Source organism: Oncorhynchus keta, chromosome 1 (assembly GCF_023373465.1).
Source record: "Oncorhynchus keta strain PuntledgeMale-10-30-2019 chromosome 1, Oket_V2, whole genome shotgun sequence".
In the NCBI taxonomy this organism is placed as follows: Eukaryota; Metazoa; Chordata; class Actinopteri; order Salmoniformes; family Salmonidae; genus Oncorhynchus; species Oncorhynchus keta.
This window is the reverse complement of record NC_068421.1, coordinates 590,110-611,377: the sequence shown is the minus strand read 5'-3', so window position 1 is coordinate 611,377 and position 21,268 is coordinate 590,110. Positions and strand designations below refer to the sequence as shown.

General features: G+C 43.1%; 1 protein-coding gene across 1 annotated transcript in view; it reads left to right on the top strand.

Moving 5' to 3' along the window:
• The window catches only part of LOC118378378 (ventricular zone-expressed PH domain-containing protein-like), a 280,439-nt gene extending 270,981 nt beyond the window's left edge, over positions 1-9,458 (top strand). Inside the window, 3 exon segments of the mRNA XM_052469152.1 lie at positions 6,653-6,706; positions 7,114-7,141; positions 7,144-9,458. Coding sequence (XP_052325112.1) covers positions 6,653-6,706; positions 7,114-7,141; positions 7,144-7,295 — 234 coding nt within the window. The 3' untranslated portion in view covers positions 7,296-9,458.
• The last annotated feature ends 11,810 nt before the right edge of the window (positions 9,459-21,268 follow it).

The following is a 21,268-nucleotide window of genomic DNA, read 5'->3' as shown; positions in this document are numbered from 1 at the left end:
AGTGCGAGAGAGAGAGCTAGAGAGTGAGTGCGAGAGAGAGAGCTAGAGAGTGAGTGCGAGAGAGAGAGCTAGAGAGTGAGTGCGAGAGAGAGAGCTAGAGAGAGAGGGGGAGAGAGAGAGCGTGAGGGAGCTAGAGAGAACGAGAGAGAGAGCTAGAGAGAGAGTGCGAGAGAGAGAGCTAGAGAGTGAGTGCGAGAGAGAGAGCTAGAGAGTGAGTGTGAGAGAGAGAGAGAGAGAGAGAGAGAGAGAGAGAGAGAGAGAGAGAGAGAGAGAGAGAGAGAGAGAGAGAGAGAGAGAGAGAGAGAGAGAGAGAGAGGGGGAGAGAGAGAGAGAGAGAGAGAGAGAGAGTGAGCTAGAGAGTGAGTGCGAGAGAGAGAGTGCGAGAGAGAGAGTGCGAGAGAGAGAGTGCGAGAGAGAGAGTGCGAGAGAGAGAGAGCTAGAGAGAGAGAGAGCTAGAGAGCTAGAGAGAGAGAGAGGGAGAGAGAGCGTGAGAGAGCGAGAGAGAGAGGGAGAGAGAGCGAGAGAGAGAGAGAGAGAGAGAGAGAGAGAGAGAGAGAGAGAGAGAGAGAGAGAGAGAGAGAGAGAGCGAGAGAGAGAGTGCGAGAGAGAGAGTGCGAGAGAGAGAAATAGAGAGAGAGAGTGCGAGAGAGAGAAATAGAGAGTGAGTGCTAGAGAGTGAGTGGGAGAGAGAAAGAGAGGGGGAGAGAGAGAGAGAGCTAGAGAGAGAGAGAGCTAGAGAGAGAGAGAGCTAGAGAGAGAGAGAGAGAGAAAGAGAGAGGGAGAGAGAGCGTGAGAGAGCTAGAGAGAGAGAGCTAGAGAGTGAGTGCGAGAGAGAGAGCTAGAGAGTGAGTGCGAGAGAGAGAGCTAGAGAGTGAGTGTGAGAGAGAGAGCTAGAGAGAGAGAGAGAGGGGGAGAGAGAGGGGGAGAGAGAGAGCGTGAGGGAGCTAGAGAGAACGAGAGAGAGAGCTAGAGAGAGAGAGAGAGAGAGCTAGAGAGTGAGTGCGAGAGAGAGAGCTAGAGAGTGAGTGTGAGAGAGAGAGAGAGAGAGAGAGAGAGAGAGAGAGAGAGAGAGAGAGAGAGAGAGAGAGAGCGAGAGAGAGAGAAGAGAGAGAGAGAGAGAGAGGAGAGAGAAGAGAGGGTGAGAGAGAGGGAGAGAGAGAGAGAGAGAGAGAGAGAGTGAGCTAGAGAGTGAGTGCGAGAGAGAGAGAGCGCGAGGAAGCTAGAGAGAGAGCTAGAGAGTGAGTGCGAGAGAGAGAAATAGAGAGTGAGTACGAGAGAGAGAGACATAATAAGCCACCTCAGTACAGCCTCACCCCTGTTCCATGTCGGCCTCTAGCCCCTTTACCTAACCGCTTCTCCAAAGTCAAGCCATAAAATACTGTTTTTATTTAACCGATTCTTAGGACACACATGCAATAGGAACTAGAGGACATGGCGAGGGGCCGAAATGGAACAGGGCCGAGGAGTATATTGACTTCTCCTTTAACCTGTGTTAGAATACATGAATAGCTTAACCACTGTAGCTAACAGAAGGCGCTCCACACAGACAGCCAGGGAGGTAAGGATGTGGGCAAGTCTACGGAGATTAACGCTTGCCATCACACACACCGCACACACACATACAACACACGCAGACTACAGAACTATGGCTGACTAGAGGGGTCTAAGGATGCGAGTATAGGTCTATGGAGAACAGCTTATAGCCTAGCACTCGCTCTGTGACCTTATGATCCCTAAGGATTTGGCGGTGGTGTATCACACACGTACACACACACACACACACACACACACACACACACACACACACACACACACACACACACACACACACACACACACACACACACACACACACACACACACACACACACACACACACGCGCGCGCACACACACACACACACATACACATTCCACCTACACAAGTCAGAAAGATGTAGCTGTCTTAAGGGGTAGAACATTAGAGGAAGTGCTTATGGGCTGAAGGATTTCATTTCCTCCCTTATATAAGACAGTAAAACACCCTCTTGTCTTACTGCATACATGTGCAGCTTACAGCAATGGATCTTTGCAAGAGGACCATAAAAGTTGATGTTTTGTGCTAATTTACTGTCGTAACAAATCCTAGCAACATTTTACTTTGTCACTGAAATATTTGGCATCAAGTAACACGTCGCCTATAACCGCCCCAAGGCAGCTGTTCAACATTATCCAATGGGTGGGTCTAATCCTGAATGCTGATTGGTTAAAAGGGCATTCCAGCCGGTGTCTATTCCACAAGTTACCACCGGCTAAATCTATGATGTTAAAATGTCTATTTACTGTCTCATCAGCCCAGCCAGGCAATTTATAAACTTGATCTTCACTATAAAAAGCATCTAGACATTATATCACATTTTTTTTAGACTAACATTGAGTTAGTCATTTGAAACATTGTTTCAATATTGAAATTCGATCTCCCTATTAGTGAACGTGTCGGGAGTCTGGACGAGACAGACAGGCAGCGTTTCTCAGCCAGTCAAAATCATGAATCAGCTGGCATAATTTTTGTGGATATATTCAATTGTTTAAAAGTAAAAATGAAATGAAGTGCAGCTAGTTTGAAGTATTTACAGCTTCAGTGTTTGAAGTGATTGTGTTATCTGTGTTGTTGGCTAGCTCCTCTGAAGTCTTTACAGCTTCAGTGTTTGAAGTGATTGTGTTATCTGTGTTGTTGGCTAGCTCCTCTGAAGTCTTTACAGCTTCAGTGTTTGAAGTGATTGTGTTATCTGTGTTGTTGGCTAGCTCCTCTGAAGTCTTTACAGCTTCAGTGTTTGAAGTGATTGTGTTGTCTGTGTTGTTGGCTAGCTCCTCTGAAGTCTTTAAAGCTTCAGTGTTTGAAGTGATTGTGTTATCTGTGTTGTTGGCTAGCTCCTCTGAAGTCTTTACAGCTTCAGTGTTTGAAGTGATTGTGTTATCTGTGTTGTTGGCTAGCTCCTCTGAACAACAGTGTCCTGTTGAGAGAGCACATTTTCTATGCCAGGTGAAATCACACCTCATTAGCTTATTGTGAAATGAATGTAGGAGAATATAACACATTACACACTGTTAAAAGATAATACAAAAATAATTTTTCATCATCTTTGAAATGCAAGAGAAAGGCCACATTGTATTATTCCAGTTTAGGCCACTAGATGGCAGTGTATGTGCAAAGTTTTAGACTGATCCAATGAACCATTGTATTTCTGTTCAAAGTGATGTATCAATTCTACCCAAATGTACCTAATTGGTTTATTGATACATTTTCAAGTTCATAACAGTGCACTCTCCTCAAACAATAGCATGGTATTCTTTCACTGTAATAACTACTGTAAATTGGACAGTGCAGTTAGGCTATAACAATAATTTAAGCTTTCTGCCCATATTAGACATGTCTATGTCCTGGGAAATGTTCTTGTTACTTAAAACGTCATGCTAATCACATTAGCGCACGTTAGCTCAACCATCCCGTGGGGGGAGGGGGGGACATCGATCCTGTAGAGGTTTTTAAACAAATGCATATGCATCTACTGTTGTTATTATTTTTGACGTTTGACTTGACTGTAAGTTAGCTAGCAAGCAAGGGATAGGATCATTGCCAGCCAGTATGACAATGGAAGGCCTGTCATCATGTGTAGTGGTAATAGTGAGACGACATCACGAGGCCTGTCATCATGTGTAGTGGTAATAGTGAGACGACATCACGAGGCCTGTCATCATGTGTAGTGGTAATAGTGAAACCACATCACGAGGCCTGTCATCATGTGTAGTGGTAATAGTGAGACGACATCACGAGGCCTGTCATCATGTGTAGTGGTAATAGTGAGACGACATCACGAGGCCTGTCATCATGTGTAGTGGTAATAGTGAAACCACATCACGAGGCCTGTCATCATGTGTAGTGGTAATAGTGAGACGACATCACGAGGCCTGTCATCATGTGTAGTGGTAATAGTGAAACCACATCACGAGGCCTGTCATCATGTGTAGTGGTAATAGTGAGACCACATCACGAGGCCTGTCATCATGTGTAGTGGTAATAGTGAAACCACATCACGAGGCCTGTCATCATGTGTAGTGGTAATAGTGAGACGACATCACGAGGCCTGTCATCATGTGTAGTGGTAATAGTGAAACCACATCACAAGGCCTGTCATCATGTGTAGTGGTAATAGTGAGACGACATCACGAGGCCTGTCATCATGTGTAGTGGTAATAGTGAAACCACATCACGAGGCCTGTCATCATGTGTAGTGGTAATAGTGAAACCACATCACAAGGCCTGTCATCATGTGTAGTGGTTATAGTGAGACGACATCACGAGGCCTGTCATCATGTGTAGTGGTAATAGTGAGACGACATCACGAGGCCTGTCATCATGTGTAGTGGTAATAGTGAGACGACATCACGAGGCCTGTCATCATGTGTAGTGGTAATAGTGAAATGACATCACGAGGCCTGTCATCATGTGTAGTGGTAATAGTGAGACGACATCACGAGGCCTGTCATCATGTGTAGTGGTAATAGTGAGACGACATCACGAGGCCTGTCATCATGTGTAGTGGTAATAGTGAGACGACATCACGAGGCCTGTCATCATGTGTAGTGGTAATAGTGAAACCACATCACGAGGCCTGTCATCATGTGTAGTGGTAATAGTGAAACCACATCACGAGGCCTGTCATCATGTGTAGTGGTAATAGTGAGACGACATCACGAGGCCTGTCATCATGTGTAGTGGTAATAGTGAAACCACATCACGAGGCCTGTCATCATGTGTAGTGGTAATAGTGAAACCACATCACGAGGCCTGTCATCATGTGTAGTGGTAATAGTGAAACCACATCACGAGGCCTGTCATCATGTGTAGTGGTAATAGTGAAACCACATCACGAGGCCTGTCATCATGTGTAGTGGTAATAGTGAGACGACATCACGAGGCCTGTCATCATGTGTAGTGGTAATAGTGAAACCACATCACGAGGCCTGTCATCATGTGTAGTGGTAATAGTGAGACGACATCACGAGGCCTGTCATCATGTGTAGTGGTAATAGTGAGACGACATCACGAGGCCTGTCATCATGTGTAGTGGTAATAGTGAAACCACATCACGAGGCCTGTCATCATGTGTAGTGGTAATAGTGAAACCACATCACGAGGCCTGTCATCATGTGTAGTGGTAATAGTGAAACCACATCACGAGGCCTGTCATCATGTGTAGTGGTAATAGTGAGACGACATCACGAGGCCTGTCATCATGTGTAGTGGTAATAGTGAAACCACATCACGAAGCCTGTCATCATGTGTAGTGGTAATAGTGAGACCACATCACGAGGCCTGTCATCATGTGTAGTGGTAATAGTGAAACCACATCACGAGGCCTGTCATCATGTGTAGTGGTAATAGTGAAACGACATCACGAGGCCTGTCATCATGTGTAGTGGTAATAGTGAAACCACATCACGAGGCCTGTCATCATGTGTAGTGGTAATAGTGAAACGACATCACGAGGCCTGTCATCATGTGTAGTGGTAATAGTGAGACGACATCACGAGGCCTGTCATCATGTGTAGTGGTAATAGTGAGACGACATCACGAGGCCTGTCATCATGTGTAGTGGTAATAGTGAAACCACATCACGAGGCCTGTCATCATGTGTAGTGGTAATAGTGAGACCATCACGAGGCCTGTCATCATGTGTAGTGGTAATAGTGAAACCACATCACGAGGCCTGTCATCATGTGTAGTGGTAATAGTGAAACCACATCACGAGGCCTGTCATCATGTGTAGTGGTAATAGTGAAACCACATCACGAAGCCTGTCATCATGTGTAGTGGTAATAGTGAGACCACATCACGAGGCCTGTCATCATGTGTAGTGGTAATAGTGAAACCACATCACGAGGCCTGTCATCATGTGTAGTGGTAATAGTGAGACCACATCACGAGGCCTGTCATCATGTGTAGTGGTAATAGTGAGACCACATCACGAGGCCTGTCATCATGTGTAGTGGTAATAGTGAAACCACATCACGAGGCCTGTCATCATGTGTAGTGGTAATAGTGAGACGACATCACGAGGCCTGTCATCATGTGTAGTGGTAATAGTGAGACGACATCACGAGGCCTGTCATCATGTGTAGTGGTAATAGTGAAACCACATCACGAGGCCTGTCATCATGTGTAGTGGTATGTGAAACCACATCACGAGGCCTGTCATCATGCGTAGTGGTAATAGTGAAACCACATCACGAGGCCTGTCATCATGTGTAGTGGTAATAGTGAGACGACATCACGAGGCCTGTCATCATGTGTAGTGGTAATAGTGAAACCACATCACGAGGCCTGTCATCATGTGTAGTGGTAATAGTGAAACCACATCACGAGGCCTGTCATCATGTGTAGTGGTAATAGTGAGACCACATCACAAGGCCTGTCATCATGTGTAGTGGTAATAGTGAAACCACATCACGAGGCCTGTCATCATGTGTAGTGGTAATAGTGAGACGACATCACGAGGCCTGTCATCATGTGTAGTGGTAATAGTGAAATGACATCAATAGAATTGGATGGCTGCTCCAAAAGTTTCACTTATCACTATTTATGAATGTATAGCTTGTCCTGTCTCCTACAGAAGGATGAGCCAGACGACAGCACCATCGAGCTGAGCAAAGTGCAGAGCGTCAAGGTGGGGGAACTTAAAGTCTGTTCATGTAACAACAATTCATACACTTTGTCCACTTCTGATAACCCTATTGCCTGTCTGACTGGCTGTGGCTGTGTGTGTGTGTGTGTGTGTGTGTGTGTGTGTGTGTGTGTGTGTGTGTGTGTGTGTGTGTGTGTGTGTGTGTGTGTGTGTGTGTGTGTGTGTGTGTGTGTGTGTGTGTGTGTGTGTGTGTGTGTGTGTGTGTGTGTGTGTGTGTGCGTATGAATGTGTGTGTGTGTGTTTATGTGTGTGTGTGTGCGTATGAATGTGTGTATGCGTATGAATGTATGTGTGTGTGTGTGTGTGTGTGTGTGTGTGTGTGTGTGTGTGTGTGTGTGTGTGTGTGTGTGTGTGTGTGTGTGTGTGTGTGTGTGTGTGTCCGTGTCCAGGTGGTGGCTAAGAAGCGGCGTGAGCGGGGTCTCCTCGGGCCTTTGAGATCTTCACGGACAATAAGACGTACGTCCTGAAGGCTCGTGATGAGAAGCATGCTGAGGAGTGGCTTCAGTGTATTAATGTTGCCGTGGCCCAGGCCAGAGAGAGGGAGAACAGAGAGGCCACCACCTACCTGTGACCTTGTGACCTGGAAGATATTCTACCGTGACCCGTTCCTGACCCAGAAACACAACACACAGCCCCGCACTACTGTACCATCGACTAACAACAGTCCTGTGATGTCCCACTGTTTCTGATCACCTGACAGTCCTGTGATGTCCACTGTTTCTGATCACCTGACAGTCCTGTGATGTCCACTGTTTCTGATCACCTGACAGTCCTGTGATGTCCACTGTTTCTGATCACCTGACAGTCCTGTGATGTCCACTGTTTCTGATCACCTGACAGTCCTGTGATGTCCACTGTTTCTGATCACCTGACAGTCCTGTGATGTCCACTGTTTCTGATCACCTGACAGTCCTGTTTCTGATCACCTGACAGTCCTGTTTCTGATCATCATATCTGCCAGCTGAGACTGATATCCAGACATCATTGTCAGCATTCTTCGAGAGTCTATCTATATACATTTATAAAGGCTATTGTTTCAGTATTTAAAAGCAATGAGGATCTTACTATAACTAATGACCTTCTATTTCCAGCAAAAGCGATCGACATACTAAAACCTAGCAATAAAGGCTCAATATGAACAGCATTATAGAACTGTCTTGGCCGAGACAGCGAAGATTAAGAAGCCTTAATGGACAGCAGATGAGAACGTTCTAGAACAAACAAACAAACAAGAGTTAGTGTTATTAGCATTTGAGCAGTAGAATTTATTAAATAATAAGTTTTGTCATTTCAAACAACATAAAAACAGTGCTGTTATATAGTGAGGTCCAAAAGTATTGAGAAAATTACCAACATCACAAATATCATAACCCCCAGACATGGTAACCATTACAATAACAGCGGAGGTTAGGTTAGGTTTTTGGAAGTATGTAACTTTCTCACTCATCATTATTCACGGTTCATTCAGGACTATTTGTAGTCATGGTAGCATCCACATTCATGCAGTAGTGTTTAGAAACATATTTTATTCTTATTTACAATAAAAAGTGATTACAAAATGACACACTACATTATTATTAGCAGTCATTTCTATTGGGCACAAAATAATCTGAGAACTTTGAATTTGTCCCAATAGCTTTTGGTCCCCTAAAATGGGGGGATATGTACAAAATGTTCTATAATTTCTAAAAGGTTGACCCGATATGGATGAAAATCTCCTTAAATTAAAGCTGACGGTCTGCACTTTCACCTAATAGTCATTGTATCAAAGCCAAAGTGCTGTAGTACAGAGGCAAAACAACAACACAATTGTCACTGTCCCAATATTTTTGGAGCTCACTGTATGTCATATTTGATAAATGAACAGACTAGTCCCCTGGAGATCTTCAGCAGAGGCTCAGAACAACAGGGGTGGATATCGGTCACACTGCTGGGGGCTGTGCGTTCTCTCTGCTTCCAGGAAACATGTTTCTATGGAGAAACACATTTATTGGCAAAGCTATCGTCTTTGTATTCTCTCGCTTTTTTCATCCAAAAAAAGAGCTTGGTGTGTGTGTGTGTGTGTGTGTGTGTGTGTGTGTGTGTGTGTGTGTGTGTGTGTGTGTGTGTGTGTGTGTGTGTGTGTGTGTGTGTGTGTGTGTGTGTGTGTGTGTGTGTGTGTGCGTGTGTGCGTGCGTGTGTGTGTTTACAATGACAAGCATCGTTGACAATTCTGACATGTTCCTGAATAAATACATTAAACCTGTTGTTTGCAGAACTGGCTCTCATCGCAGTGGAATCTTCATTTAAAAACACAAATAAATGTCAACCCCAGAGTCACGTTTTATAGAATCTGCTTATAGGGTGAACGTTCCTCTCCCTCCAGAGTAATGAATGACTTGGGGGGGGGGGTCATCTAATTGAAACATGTCCAGCTTTCCAATGAACCCATTAACACCTTGATGAGCAATATGTTATGGATTCTGAGCTAACATTTAGTCTTTAAAACTATACACTCACAAATCGCCAAGTCAATCGAAGAACTGGTCTGGAGATGTCCTTGTGTGTCCGGAACCAGTGACAGTTCTGTCATAATGAATGAGCTGTTTCTGTGGATGATGTAATTGTTGCAGCCGTGCTTCTACACCTGCATTGCTTGCTGTTTGGGGTTTTAGGCTGGGTTTCTGTACATCACTTTGAGATATCAGCTGATGTACGAAGGGCTATATAAATAAAATTTGATTGATTGATTGATTGATTGATTAAGTCATTTTGAATCAATTGTGGGAAAAGTACCCAATTGTCATACTTGAGTAAAAGTAAAGATATCTGAACAGAAAATGACTCAAGTAAAAGTGAAAGTCACTCAGTAAAATATTACTTGAGTAAAAGTCTAAAAGTATTTGGTTTTAAGTGTAATTGCTAACATATACTTTAGTATCAAAAGTATAAAGTATTTTGAATGAGTTGTAAGTGTAGATAATGTACACTCGGTGGCCAGTTTATTAGGTACACCAATCTAGTACTGGGTCGGACCCTCATTTACCTCCAGAACAGCCTGAATTCTTCAGGGCATGGAAGGTGTAACGTTCAAACGTTGCTCAATTGTATCCAAGGACCTAACATGTGCCAGGGAAACATTCCCCACGGCTGTACCGTTGACACCTGGCAGGATGGAGCCATGCTGCTTACACAAAATCCTGCCTCTGCCATCAGCATGACCCAACAGGAACCGGGATTCGTTGGAACCAAGCAATGTTTTTTCCACTCCTCGATTGTCCAGTGTTGGTGATGGCGTGCCCACTGGAGTCGCTGCCTCTTGTTTTTAGCTGATAGGAACCCAGTGTGTGTCACGTTCTGACCTTGTTATGTCTTGGTTTTAGTATGGTCAGGGCGTGAGTTGGGTGGGTTGTCTATGTCGTTTTTTCTATGATTTGGGATTTCTGTATTTGGCCTGGTATGGTTCTCAATTAGAGGCAGCTGTCAATCGTTGTCCCTGATTGAGAACCATACGTAGGTAGCCTGGTTTCACTTTTGAGTTGTGGGTGCTTATTTCCTGTTTAGTGTTTTTGTCTTTCACCTTACGGGACTGTTGGTTTGTTATTTATTGTTTTGTTCAGTGTTCTAGTACGTGATTAAAAGCTATGAACACTTACCACGCTGCGCATTGGTCCTCCTCTTTTTCTCCCAACGACGAACCTTACAGTGTGGTCTTCTGCTGCAATAGCAAGGACCGACAAGTTGTACTGTGCCTTTATTTGCCTGTTTGTGGCCCGTCTGTTAGTTTGCACGATTCTTGCCGTTCTTGTTTGAGCTCTTGTCAACAACAAGCTGTTTTCGCCTACAGGACTGCCTCTGACTGAATGTTTTTTGTTTGTCGCACCATTCTCGGTTAACCCTAGACACCGTTGTGCATGAAAAGCCCAGGAGGCCAACTCTACCATGAGTTACCATGTTTGTTATTAAGACTCTTCAACCTGGTGAGGTATGCCTGTGTCAAGTTAATGGCTGTGTTTAATTAGGACTCTTCAACCTGGTGAGGTATGCCTGTGTCAAGTTAATGGCTGTGTTTAATTAGGACTCTTCAACCTGGTGAGGTATGCCTGTGTCAAGTTAATGACTGTGTTTAATTAGGACTCTTCAACCTGGTGAGGTATGCCTGTGTCAAGTTAATGGCTGTGGCTCTAGGTGAATGTTGGGTCTACACTGCCTGCTCCATGGCCTGCTCTGTAATGCTATAGTAGAGTCAGCCATAACAGTGTGTAAACAGTGTCTATTCAGGGCAGGCCTGTTTCCTGTAGTCCTGTGGCTCTAGGTGAATGTTGGGTCTACACTGCCTGCTCCATGGCCTGCTCTGTAATGCTATAGTAGAGTCAGCCATAACAGTGTGTAAACAGTGTCTATTCAGGGCAGGCCTGTTTCCTGTAGTTCTGTGGCTCTAGGTGAATGTTGGGTCTACACTGCCTGCTCCATGGCCTGCTCTGTAATGCTATAGTAGAGTCAGCCATAACAGTGTGTAAACAGTGTCTATTCAGGGCAGGCCTGTTTCCTGTAGTTCTGTGGCTCTAGGTGAATGTTGGGTCTACACTGCCTGCTCCAGGGCCTGCTCTGTAATGCTATAGTAGAGTCAGCCATAACAGTGTGTAAACAGTGTCTATTCAGGGCAGGCCTGTTTCCTGTAGTTCTGTGGCTCTAGGTGAATGTTGGGTCTACACTGCCTGCTCCATGGCCTGCTCTGTAATGCTATAGTAGAGTCAGCCATAACAGTGTGTAAACAGTGTCTATTCAGGGCAGGCCTGTTTCCTGTAGTCCTGTGGCTCTAGGTGAATGTTGGGTCTACACTGCCTGCTCCAGGGCCTGCTCTGTAATGCTATAGTAGAGTCAGCCATAACAGTGGTGGGCCGGAAGTTCTCACATGGATCCATTTACACATGTTTGTTTCTTTAGTTGTCGTCCTCTTCCAGGCCCGACATGGAAGCCACCAGACCCAACGTTTGCTTGCAATGTTTATTTACATCACACCTCTCTCCTCCTCAGCCCCTCCCCTCTTATATTCTTTCTCTTTCTCCTCCTCTCCTCTTATCCTCCTCCTCCTCCTCCTCCTCCTTATCCTCGTCTGCTTCCTTCTTCTCCTCCCCTCCTCCTCCTCCTCCTCCCCTCATATCCTCCTCCTCCTTATCCTCGTCTTCTTCCTTCTTCTCCTGCTCCTCCTCCTTATCCCCATCTTCCTCCTCCTTCTCCTCCTCCTCCTTATCCTCCTTATCCTCGTCTTCTTCCTTCTTCTCCTCCCCTCCTCCTCCTCCTCCTTCCCTCACATCCTCCTCCTCCCCTCACATCCTCCTCCTCCTCCTCCTCCTTCTCCTCCTCCTCCCCTCACATCCTCCTCCTCCTCCTCCTCCCCCCTCACATCCTCCTTCTCCTCCCCTCCTCCTCCTCCTCCCCTCACATCCTCCTCCTCCTCCTTCTCCTCCTCCTCCTCCTCCCCTCACATCCTCATCCTCCTCCTTCTCCCTGACCCAGTTACACAGCTGTGGTCAGGCCCCAGAATCTCACCCCAACAGCAGAGTCCACTGGTGATACAGTAAGTAGTTCAGTGTAGTTCAACACTCCTAATTCAATGAGCCTATGTTGTTTTAACTCGCTCCAGATATCCACTGTCTTACGTCAGGTCACTCCTACACGACGCTCGTCCTTCAACCTTATCTGACGTAAGGTAATGCCAGATATCAGCATGCTAGTAGTGTTCACCCACATATCAGGAGTGGGTTATATCAAGCTGGACTCTGTTCCCTGTCAACCCATTGTAAAAACACCACCCAGAAGTCTGTGCGTCAGCCACTACACTATGGTGCCATGGTGATGACATCATCATTCTATTACTGCTTCCATTTCAGAATGTTTGAAGACAATGTCTTGTGAATATTCTAGAACCAGTTATGTCAACACTTGTTCCTCTCCAGTCTCTGCCATCTTGCCCTCAGATACAGAGCCTCTCAGGGTCTTTGAGCCATTATGAGTTGAGTTGTTTTTCTGTGTTTCTTCATAACTGAATACATTTACAGGCAGCTGTGTAAATATGGTTTCCTGTTACGGTGCGTTAAGACGATGTGTGTTTTAGTGGTGTCTCTTGCCTCTGGAGAAGAAAACGCTTTCACTGGGATTAACCAACTACAGTAGTATGTTAAACTGTTTAGATTCAATAACACATAGGAACTTTATCTTATACTGTTCTAGATTTCACAAGATTCACAGATTTTGTATTTTTTGAGAGAATTTACAGAAAGTATTGATGTTTTTGAGTATAGATAAAATTGTAGAATACATGATATCAAACTTCTATAGTGTTTTTTCTTATGTTAGATTGTATTAAAAACCACTTTGTTTTTCATTTTGAGGACAGTATTTATTTTTCCCGTGTTGTAAAACCTGAAAAAACAACTGATGCTTAATGAGATTGATTTTCTATGCATCACTTTAACATCATAATGTTCTTATGTTTCTGTCAAAACCATATAACTGTAGACAAATGAATGCTGTTGCCTCTTTCAGATTGAATAAGACTCACTGCTCTCTCTCTCTCTCTCTCTAAGGATTATTAAATATCCTCAAATGAATGCTGTTGCCTCTTTCAGATTGAATAAGACTCACTGCTCTCTCTCTCTCTCTCTCTAAGGATTATTAAATATCCTCAAATGAATGCTGTTGCCTCTTTCAGATTGAATAAGACTCACTGCTCTCTCTCTCTCTAAGGATTATTAAATATCCTCAAATGAATGCTGTTGCCTCTTTCAGATTGAATAAGACTCACTGCTCTCTCTCTCTCTAAGGATTATTAAATATCCTCAAATGAATGCTGTTGCCTCTTTCAGATTGAATAAGACTCACTGCTCTCTCTCTCTCTAAGGATTATTAAATATCCTCAAATGAATGCTGTTGCCTCTTTCAGATTGAATAAGACTCACTGCTCTCTCTCTCTCTAAGGATTATTAAATATCCTCAAATGAATGCTGTTGCCTCTTTCAGATTGAATAAGACTCACTGCTCTCTCTAAGGATTATTAAATATCCTCAAATGAATGCTGTTGCCTCTTTCAGATTGAATAAGACTCACTGCTCTCTCTCTCTCTCTCTCTAAGGATTATTAAATATCCTCAAATGAATGCTATTGCCTCTTTCAGATTGAATAAGACTCACTGCTCTCTCTCTCTCTAATGATTATTAAATATCCTCAAATGAATGCTGTTGCCTCTTTCAGATTGAATAAGACTCACTGCTCTCTCTAAGGATTATTAAATATCCTCAAATGAATGCTGTTGCCTCTTTCAGATTGAATAAGACTCACTGCTCTCTCTCTCTCTAAGGATTATTAAATATCCTCAAATGAATGCTGTTGCCTCTTTCAGATTGAATAAGACTCACTGCTCTCTCTCTCTAAGGATTATTAAATATCCTCAAATGAATGCTGTTGCCTCTTTCAGATTGAATAAGACTCACTGCTCTCTCTCTCTAAGGATTATTAAATATCCTCAAATGAATGCTGTTGCCTCTTTCAGATTTAATAAGACTCACTGCTCTCTCTCTCTAAGGATTATTAAATATCCTCAAATGAATGCTGTTGCCTCTTTCAGATTGAATAAGACTCACTGCTCTCTCTCTCTCTAAGGATTATTAAATATCCTCAAATGAATGCTGTTGCCTCTTTCAGATTGAATAAGACTCACTGCTCTCTCTCTCTCTAAGGATTATTAAATATCCTCAAATGAATGCTGTTGCCTCTTTCAGATTGAATAAGACTCACTGCTCTCTCTCTCTCTAAGGATTATTAAATATCCTCAAATGAATGCTGTTGCCTCTTTCAGATTGAATAAGACTCACTGCTCTCTCTCTCTCTAAGGATTATTAAATATCCTCAAATGAATGCTGTTGCCTCTTTCAGATTGAATAAGACTCACTGCTCTCTCTCTCTCTCTCTCTAAGGATTATTAAATATCCTCAAATGAATGCTGTTGCCTCTTTCAGATTGAATAAGACTCACTGCTCTCTCTAAGGATTATTAAATATCCTCAAATGAATGCTGTTGCCTCTTTCAGATTGAATAAGACTCACTGCTCTCTCTCTCTCTCTCTCTAAGGATTATTAAATATCCTCAAATGAATGCTATTGCCTCTTTCAGATTGAATAAGACTCACTGCTCTCTCTCTCTAAGGATTATTAAATATCCTCAAATGAATGCTGTTGCCTCTTTCAGATTGAATAAGACTCACTGCTCTCTCTCTCTCTAAGGATTATTAAATATCCTCAAATGAATGCTGTTGCCTCTTTCAGATTGAATAAGACTCACTGCTCTCTCTCTCTCTCTAAGGATTATTAAATATCCTCAAATGAATGCTGTTGCCTCTTTCAGATTGAATAAGACTCACTGCTCTCTCTCTCTCTCTCTCTAAGGATTATTAAATATCCTCAAATGAATGCTGTTGCCTCTTTCAGATTGAATAAGACTCACTGCTCTCTCTCTCTCTCTCTCTAAGGATTATTAAATATCCTCAAATGAATGCTGTTGCCTCTTTCAGATTGAATAAGACTCACTGCTCTCTCTAAGGATTATTAAATATCCTCAAATGAATGCTGTTGCCTCTTTCAGATTGAATAAGACTCACTGCTCTCTCTCTCTCTCTCTCTAAGGATTATTAAATATCCTCAAATGAATGCTGTTGCCTCTTTCAGATTGAATAAGACTCACTGCTCTCTCTCTCTCTCTCTCTAAGGATTATTAAATATCCTCAAATGAATGCTATTGCCTCTTTCAGATTGAATAAGACTCACTGCTCTCTCTCTCTCTAATGATTATTAAATATCCTCAAATGAATGCTGTTGCCTCTTTCAGATTGAATAAGACTCACTGCTCTCTCTAAGGATTATTAAATATCCTCAAATGAATGCTGTTGCCTCTTTCAGATTGAATAAGACTCACTGCTCTCTCTCTCTCTCTCTCTAAGGATTATTAAATATCCTGAATAACAACAAAAGGGTGATCATTCAAAATCACACATTAGCTTCACAGCATTCATAGCTAATGTGAAAATCTTTCCATGTTCTGAAACAGAGAGGCAGCTGGTTCCATGTTCTAAAACAAAGAAAGTAAATGGTTCAATGTTCTAGAACAGAAGATAAATGGTTCAATGTTCTAGAACAGAAGATAAATGGTTCAATGTTCTAGAACAGAAGATAAATGGTTCAATGTTCTAAAACAGAAGATAAATGGTTCAATGTTCTAAAACAAGATAAATGGTTCAATGTTCTAAAACAGAAGATAAATGGTTCAATGTTCTAAAACAGAAGATAAATGGTTCAATGTTCTAAAACAGAAGATAAATGGTTCAATGTTCTAAAACAGAAGATAAATGGTTCAATGTTCTAAAACAAGATAAATGGTTCAATGTTCTAAAACAAGATAAATGGTTCAATGTTCTAAAACAAGATAAATGGTTCAATGTTCTAAAACAGAAGATAAATGGTTCAATGTTCTAAAACAGAAGATAAATGGTTCAATGTTCTAAAACAAGATAAATGGTTCAATGTTCTAAAACAGAAGATAAATGGTTCAATGTTCTAAAACAAGATAAATGGTTCAATGTTCTAAAACAGAAGATAAATGGTTCAATGTTCTAAAACAGAAGATAAATGGTTCAATGTTCTAAAACAGAAGATAAATGGTTCAATGTTCTAAAACAGAAGATAAATGGTTCAATGTTCTAAAACAGAAGATAAATGGTTCAATGTTCTAAAACAGAAGATAAATGGTTCAATGTTCTAAAACAGAAGATAAATGGTTCAATGTTCTAAAACAGAAGGTAAATGACTGAAGTTGTGGTATGTTTGTGTTCAGAGATCTCACACACATCCCCTGTCTGGCGTCTGCTGTCTGTTTCACACACAGACAAACACACACACGGCTGGCGTCTGCTGTCTGTCGCTGCTTTAAAGGGTTTCAGCTTCTGGAGATCATTTCATCCATTCTGTACACGTGTACACGTACACACACACGTACACACACACACGTACACACACACGTACACACACACACACACGTACACACACACGTACACACACACACACACACACACACACACACACACACACACACACACACACACACACACACACACACACACACACACACACACAAGGTTTGAGTTGAGCTTCTGGTGATCATTTCAAGCATTCGAACAACAAATTACAGCACAGAGAGGACAGGAACAGGCAGAGAACATCAAAGAGATTCATGTTTAGAGCTTGTCTAAAGATGCTGCTAACACTGGACATGCCAGCAACACACACACACACACACACACACACACAGGTTTTTCTATGTGAATGTTCAGGCCTTTTTGGGAGTCAAAATGTATTCCCATTTTTAAAAAAAATATTTTTTCCCCTAACCTTAACCCTAACCTGCGCCCTCCAAAACATGACCCGCCAAACCCGATCTCTTAACACCCGCTCTCTCGCAGACGACACCATTCTTTATACCTCTGGCCCCTCTTTAGATACTGTGTTAACTAACCTCCAGACGAGCTTCAATGCCATACAACTCTCCTTCCATGGCCTCCAACTGCTCTTATTAAACGCAAGTAAAACTAAATGCATGCTCTTCAACCGATCACCTGCTCGCCAATCCAGCATCACTACTCTGGACGGCTCTGACTTAGAATACGTGGACAACTACAAATACCTAGGTGTCTGGTTAGACTGTAAACTCTCCTTCCAGACTCACATTAAGCATCTCCAATCCAAAATTAAATCTAGAATCGGCTGAACTATTTCGCAAACAAAGCATCCTTAATTCATGCTGCCAAACATACCCTCGTAAAACTGACCATCCTACCGATCCTCGACTTCGGTGATGTCATCTATAAAATACCCTCCAACACTCTACTCAACAAACTTCTCGTTGCCAAACCCACTAAAGTCCCGCCTTATCTCAGCTCACTGGTCACCATAGCAGCACCCACTTGTAGCACGCGCTCCAGCAGGTATATCTCACTGGTCACCTCCAAATCCAATTCCTCATTTGGTCGTCTTTCCTTTCCTGCTGCCAATGACTGGAACGAACTGCAAAAATCTCTGAAGCTGGAGACTCATATCTCCCTCACTAGCTTTAAGCACCAGCTGTCAGAGCAGCTCACAGATCACTGCACCTGTATATAGCCCATCTGTAAACAGCCCATCTATCTACCTACCTCATCCCCATACAGTATTTATTTATTTATCTTGCTCCTTTGCACCCCAGTATCTCTACCTGCACATTCATCTTCTGCACATCTACCATTCCAGTGTGTTTAATTGCTATATTGTAATTACTTTGCCACCGTGGCCTATGTATTGCCTTTTCTTACCTCATTTGCACTCACAGTATATAGACTTTTTGTTTTATTTTGTTCTACTGTATTATTGACTATGTTTTGTTTATTCCATGTGTAAATCTGTGTTGTTGTATGTGTTGAATTGCTATGCTTTATCTTGGCCAGTCGCAGTTGCAAGTGAGAACTTGTTTTCAACTTGCCTACCTGGTTAAATAAAGGTGTTCTCAACTAGCCTACCTGGTTAAATAAAGGTGTTCTCAACTAGCCTACCTGGTTAAATAAAGGTGTTCTCAACTAGCCTACCTGGTTAAATAAAGGTGTTCTCAACTAGCCTACCTGGTTAAATAAAGGTGTTCTCAACTAGCCTACCTGGTTAAATAAAGGTGTTCTCAACTAGCCTACCTGGTTAAATAAATAAATAAAGGTGAAATATATATATATTTATTTTTTAAATAACCTGGAAGCCAGCTACACCAATGTGTTGGAGGAAACACCTTCCAACTGATGACCGAAGTCAGCCTGCAGGTGTCCGGCCCACCACAAGGAGTCGCTAAAGCACAATGAGCCAGCCAAACCCAGACAACTCTGGGACTTCCGGTCACAGCCAGTAACGATCAAACCCCAGGATGTGAATGAATACATGGTCCATCGTGGGAATCGAACCCACAACCCTGGCGTTGCAAGTGCCACGCTCTGCCAACTGAGACACACAAAAGCTTCAGTGTGTACCAAGGTTCTCTGGAATTGTTACAATGTGAAATGTTCAAACATATAGAATTCCTTATGTAGCAGGGTTGTGCGTTAAACATAATCTCCCCGTGCCAATAGCTGCCATTATGCTCTCATTAGAGAAACTTCTAGACTAGTTTATCGTCTGCATGGGGTTAGAAGGAGCTTTGTATTCAACAATGGGACCACTTTAAAATGGAACATTTTGAAGACAAGGCTAATTATTCATAATTTGGCGATGGAGAGTGATTTTATCCAGCCAACATTCGCCAACAACATCTTACTTGGCATCGATCAGAAAACTAGTTCTCCGTTTACGGGAATTCCAGTGTTTCTGTGAAGAGTCACTCAGTGGAGATGTCAGAGTTGGACAATTCCTCCACAACAAGTTTAGATGTCTGGGTCGGGACAATTCCTCCACAACAAGTTTAGATGTCTGGGTCAGACAATTCCTCCACAACAAGTTTAGATGTCTGGGTCGGGACAATTCCTCCACAACAAGTTTAGATGTCTGGGTCAGACAATTCCTCCACAACAAGTTTAGATGTCTGGGTCGGACAATTCCTCCACAACAAGTTTAGATGTCTGGGTCGGGACAATTCCTCCACAACAAGTTTAGATGTCTGGGTCGGGACAATTCCTCATAGCAAGTTTAGATGTCTGGGTCAGACAATTCCTCCACAACAAGTTTAGATGTCAGAGTTGGACAATTCCTCCATAGCAAGTTTAGATGTCTGGGTCGGGACAATTCCTCATAGCAAGTTTAGATGTCTGGGTCGGGACAATTCCTCATAGCAAGTTTAGATGTCTGGGTCGGGACAATTCCTCATAGCAAGTTTAGATGTCTGGGTCGGGACAATTCCTCATAGTAAGTTTAGATGTCTGGGTCGGGACAATTCCTCATAGCAAGTTTAGATGTCAGAGTTGGACAATTCCTCCACAACAAGTTTAGAATAAAAATTAACAGTAAACATTACACTCTCTATCTGTCTCTCTCTCTCTCTCTCTCTCTCTCTCTCTCTCTCTCTCTCTCTCTCTCTCTCTCTCTCTCTCTCTCTCTCTCTCTCTCTCTCTCTCTCTCTCTCTCTCTCTCTCTCTCTCTCTCTCTCTCTCTCTCTCTCTCTCTCTCTCTCTCTCTATCCCCCGCCCCCTCTTTCACTAAACACTTTCTAGAAGAACATCACCATTTGGCATCATCAAAACCTCGACCAGTGATGATGATTCATCACCTCTTCTTCCTCTTCAGTTAGATAACTGATCTGCCGGCAAAACAAAAGCCAACGAACCAGAGAGAGCGATGTTTAACGCCACAGGACGGCCAGGCCAGAGCTGATAAATAGCTATCTCTTTAGGTCAGATGACAGTGATTTACACTCTTACAACACTCAGTGGCCGTGTTTTACTGGAAGCTGTAGTTACAATGCTTGGGAGAGAGTAGCATGGTGACATAGTTCTGTCTAGGGTTGCAGAATTCCTTGTAACTTACGCACAAATCCCATGTTTTCCTGAAATCCATGGTTGGAGGATTCTGCCGTTCTGGATTTACTGCGTATTCCTTCCTGATTCAGGGAATTTGCCAACCGAGATTTCTGGAAACCTGGGAATTTTTGCAACCCTCGTCCGGTCATAGCTGCCACAACCAAGGAGGAGAGATCAAGTCCTTATCCATGGCTCCTCCATCATCTCAGAAATAGACAGGAGGGGAGTGGATGTGGCACCTCTTACTACAAAGGGGAGATGTTCACGTACCTTCGTAGAAATGAATATCAGCCGCCAGTAGCACCACTGTCTAGCGGAGCTGTTCCCTATGTTACGCTCATACAAACAATCACACTCAGTCACTCAACACACGTCCCCATGAACATCCATGACAACAAAGATGTGTTCTTTTCTCTATTAGAATTCCACAGCTCCTTTCTGTGCGAAGCTGATTAATGCACACTCACACTCTCTCTGGATTACTGAAGGAGAAGTGGTTTAAAAGACAGAAGGGGGAGAGGAAGACTATGGAGAAGATGAAAGGGGGGGGGGTGCAGGGAGAACAGCTCTCTTCACAAAACAGCTCTCCTCCCACCTGGATGTTCAACTTCAACATTTTATTTAACTAGGCAAGTCAGATAAGAACAAATTCTTATTTACAACGACGGCCTACCGAGGAACAGTGGGTTAACTGCCTTGTTCAGAGGGAGCTCGACACATCTTTATCTTGTCAGCTCTGGGATTTGATCCAGCAACCATTTTGATTATTGGTCCAACGCGCTAACCACTAGGCTACCTGGCACCGCAACATACCCAGAGCCAAGGTATACTCCTGAACCGCATGCCATGAAAGCAACTAGAACGGCTCTACAAATGAACAGGGCTCATTATCCTCATTACTACAGGCCTATCTCAAACCAACTCAGGCCTTTCTCAATCTCCTCTTCCTCACCAACTACAGGCCTATCTCAAATCTCCTCTTCCTCACCAACTAC